The 3,849-nt window shown below is 57.6% G+C and overlaps 1 protein-coding gene across 1 annotated transcript in view; it reads right to left on the bottom strand.

The window, feature by feature from the left end:
- Positions 1 to 245: 245 nt before the first annotated feature.
- Positions 246 to 3,849, bottom strand: part of LOC107133660 (zinc finger protein 316-like) — an 8,467-nt gene continuing 4,863 nt past the window's right edge. The window contains exon 2 of the mRNA XM_048797681.1: positions 246 to 3,723. Coding sequence (XP_048653638.1) covers positions 2,214 to 3,723 — 1,510 coding nt within the window. The 3' untranslated portion in view covers positions 246 to 2,213. The remainder of the gene's footprint in view (positions 3,724 to 3,849) is intronic.

The following is a 3,849-nucleotide window of genomic DNA, read 5'->3' as shown; positions in this document are numbered from 1 at the left end:
GAGAGAGAGAGAGAGAGAGAGAGAGAGAGAGAGAGAGAGGGATATATATGCTGGCTGTTCTGATTATTTGTATAATAATCAAATTATTATATAATTTGATATATATATGATATGTTATATAATAATTTGATATATATTGTATCATATATAATATATATATACACACACATATTTGTCTTATGTTATCTCATATTTAGAACACACACACACACATACATTTGTCTTGTGTTCTCTCATATTTAGCATTTTTTTTTCTTGTTTCTCCACTCTTTATTAAAGCTAGGTCTTCCTGCAGACAGCTCAGGCAGGGCAGAAGCAGCTGGGGCTCAGGAGGGACGGGCACAGTGCCAGGCCCTGGCCACTAGGGCAAGGTCAGAGACACCCCCAACCCCTACCTCCCCCAGCCTTTGACCCTTCCTGAGGCTCATGTCCCAGAAGACATGGGGAGAGAAGAAACCTGGAACAGAGAGGCCATTGCTTAGGTCCCTCCCTGGGACCCCTATCCTCCTCACCACCCCACCCCACCACCTCACTCCGGCCAGGCTAGTTCTTACCACCACCACCCAGGCCCTTTCCCTCCCACCAACTACGACGCCTCCTACCCCACCCAGCCCCTAGCAGCCTGGCTGCTGGCTCTCAGCCCCTGAGGCCTGTCTACACTAAAACAGAAGGAACTAGGTCTAAGGGAATGCAGTCACTTTAAAAATCTCAGTTCTCTGGCCCCAATCACACTGGCCCAAAAAGCACAAAGGGAGGGGGCCTCACATGAGAAGTGCCTCAGCTGCTGCCCAGTGGCTTCCAACAGTCCAGTCTAGAGGGTGAGGCATCCACCAGGCAGGGGCCTTGCATAGGGGGTTGCTTAGTTTATCACTGAGCTAGGGGCTCAGGTCCCCACCCTGTGGGCAGCCACTGTGCAAGCCACCAAACCCTCAGTGCTTCCACTGACCCATCTGTGAAATGTGAATCTAGACAGAAACAGTACTCGTTTCTAGTGTAGAATGACTGAAGCAAAGTCAAAGGGACATGTGAAGGTTGTAGGGCCCTAAGTATAGGACATGGGGAAGGTCCTTGGACCAATCTCAGTGCTTTAATATAAATGAGCACTGGGCTCAGAAGGGCAGGTCTCCATGTATCCCCCCGCTCCAGGAGACGTGGCAGCTCGGAGAATTGAAAGCCAGGACCCAGGTGTGTAAGAGCCTGAATGGGGTGTCCCAAGGATGTCTGAGTGTGCCATCTCCAGCTGCCAGAGGTGGGAGGACCAAAGGACTTACTTGGGAAACTGAGATCAAAACCCACCCAAGGCTACGCCTGGCTGATATCAGTGATGGTGGAGTGAGGCGAGTGAACAACTTTAGAGAATAAGGCTTCAAACTCTCTGGGGACCCTGCGAATATCTATAACCCATCAGCCCTGGCCACAAATTTGGTTTCTGGCTTTTTGTCCTCCCACATTCTTCAGGCCATACAAGAGACAGAAATAAATATCCACAGTTGACAGAATCAAAGCTTTTCCATTTCCTTCCTGGATTATTGAGGAACACCGTTCTTTGGAAACCTATAAGGCTTCCTTTTGTCACCCACGCAGTTCTTAAAACTTTCTGATACACACAAAACACTGAAAGGTCCCTGAATCTCCCACTAAGGAATGAAAGAAGTTCTCAGCTGAACCCACCAGAAGCCAGGACTTGACACTGACCCACCCCAGCAGCCGGATGCTCTTACTTCGACCAGCCCACCCTCCCCAACACAAGGGCTTCTCCGACCTCGATGTAAAACCCAGTTACAAACTCCTAAGTCACTTACCTGGGCCACCCAAATTGGAATCCCAGTAAAATAAATAGCCTCGCCCACCATCCCTACTGCCCTGCCTGGCAGTATAGACCCAGAGATGTTGCAGTCTTTGTCAGGGATGGCAGATCCCAGCCCTGGCCGCCTCCACTCGCTGCTGTGCTCTCCAGAGCACGCCCCACACAGCCATTCGTGCTCCAGGGCAACGGCGCCCTCCTCTGGGGCCCGGCGGAAAGAAACTCGAGGCGGTGGGGCGGAAGGCGGTACACCCAGGGCTGAAGGAAGGCACCGCACGCAGGACTGGAACCCTCGGCCCCACTCCCAGGCCAGAAGGGTAAGGGGCAGGCCCGCAGCAGCCTGCGCCCGAGCCGCCCAGGAGAGGGGCCGGTGACCTAGAGGGTTGCACTTCCTCCTGCCTTGGGCCCCTCACATGATGCTTTCCTCATAGGTACCTGAGGGCCCCGCAAATGCAGTCGCAGGCTCCGAGCCGAAGCTCGTCCCACCAGCGAACTCCAGCAAGGTGCTACTGCGCTCCCCTGACCCGGAACTCGCATTAGCACTCAAGAGTCCCTTGGTGGGTGCCTCGGCCTTAGGCGCCGGGGCCGCCGCTGCTGCCTGCCCCGGCGCACCAGTCGCATCACGGTGCCTCTTCATGTGAGTAAGCAGGTGTGAGCTCTGCGAGAAGCGGCGGCCGCAGTTGGCACAGGCGTAGGGTCGCTCGCCTGTATGCGTGTGCTGGTGGGTCACGAGCACCGAGCGCTGTGAGAAGCGCTTGCCGCACTCGGGGCACGGGAAAGGCCGCTCACCAGTGTGGCCACGCCGGTGCTTGGCCAGGTTGGAACGCTGTGCGAAGCCGCGGCCACAGTCGGCGCAACGGAAGGGCTTCTCTCCTGTGTGCGTGCGCCGGTGCCGCTTGAAGTCCGAGCTGTGGCCAAAGCCTTTGCCGCAGTCGGGGCAGCGGTGCGGCTTCTCCTCTGCGTGTGCCCACTGGTGCCCTGTCAGCGCGGCACTCTGCCCAAAGCACCGGCCGCACTCGCCGCACGCATAGGGTCGCTCGCCCGTGTGTGCTCGCCCATGCGCCGTCAGGTGAGCGCCGCGACTGAAGCCAGCACCACACACACCACACACAAAAGGTTTCTCGCCAGTGTGGCCGCGCACATGCGCTGCAAGGTGTGAGCCGCGGGCAAAGCGCGCCCCGCACTCCGGGCATGGAAAGGGCCGCTCTCCTGTGTGCGTGCGCCGGTGACGCGCCAGATGCGAGCCATACACGAAACTCTTGCCGCAGTCAGCGCAGCGGTGAGGCCGCTCGCCCGCGTGGTAGCGCTGGTGCTTGGCTAGCGCGGCGCGGCGCCCGAACGTCTTGCCACAGTCCGAGCAGATCCACGGGCTCTCCTCCTCTGCCAACGCAGCGGGCGCCGGCTCTGCCAGTAGCCCTCCAACTGCGGGCCCAAAGGTACGCAGTCCACCACCACCGCCTCCAGCACTGCCGCCACCAAAAGGGTCGCAGGCCAGCCCCGTGCCCTCCACCAGGGACAGCGGGGTTCCCAAAGGTCCCTGCAAGGGACGCCCGTCTGCAGGTAGCCGTTCTCCAAAGTTTGGGAGGCCAAGGATGGGAAAGCCATCAGGGTGGAGCCAAGACTTGGGGTGCACAGGAAAGTGGAAACCAAGTGGGTGCGAGGAAGGGCCTTCGCCCTCCCCCAGGCCATTGCCCATCTCCAGGAACCGCCTGTCTGGCTCGGGGTCTTTCTTGCTCTCCGGAGCAGGCGCCTCCGCTGTCGCCGCCACCTCCTCTCTGGCCTCCGATTCGGGGTCTCCATCTGTTTCAACGGCCTCAGGCTCCTCAGGCTCCTCTGGCCCAGCTTCCTGCTCCTCGGGCCCCACTGTGACAGCCACCTCGCTGGACTCCTGTCGCGGGCCGTCACCACTGGGTTCTGTACTGTTAGAGTCTGTAAACAAGTCAAAATAACACCTGGCATTTTGCCAGGGGAATGTTAGAGTTCGTAAACAAGTCTGGATGGTGCCTGGCAAAATGCCAGAGGGAGTGGTTTGAGAAGTAACAAAA

This window comes from Marmota marmota, unplaced genomic scaffold, assembly GCF_001458135.2.
Source record: "Marmota marmota marmota unplaced genomic scaffold, marMar, whole genome shotgun sequence".
Taxonomy (NCBI): domain Eukaryota; kingdom Metazoa; phylum Chordata; class Mammalia; order Rodentia; family Sciuridae; genus Marmota; species Marmota marmota.
Note: the sequence above shows the minus strand (reverse complement) of the source record. Positions and strands in the feature narration are given on the sequence as shown.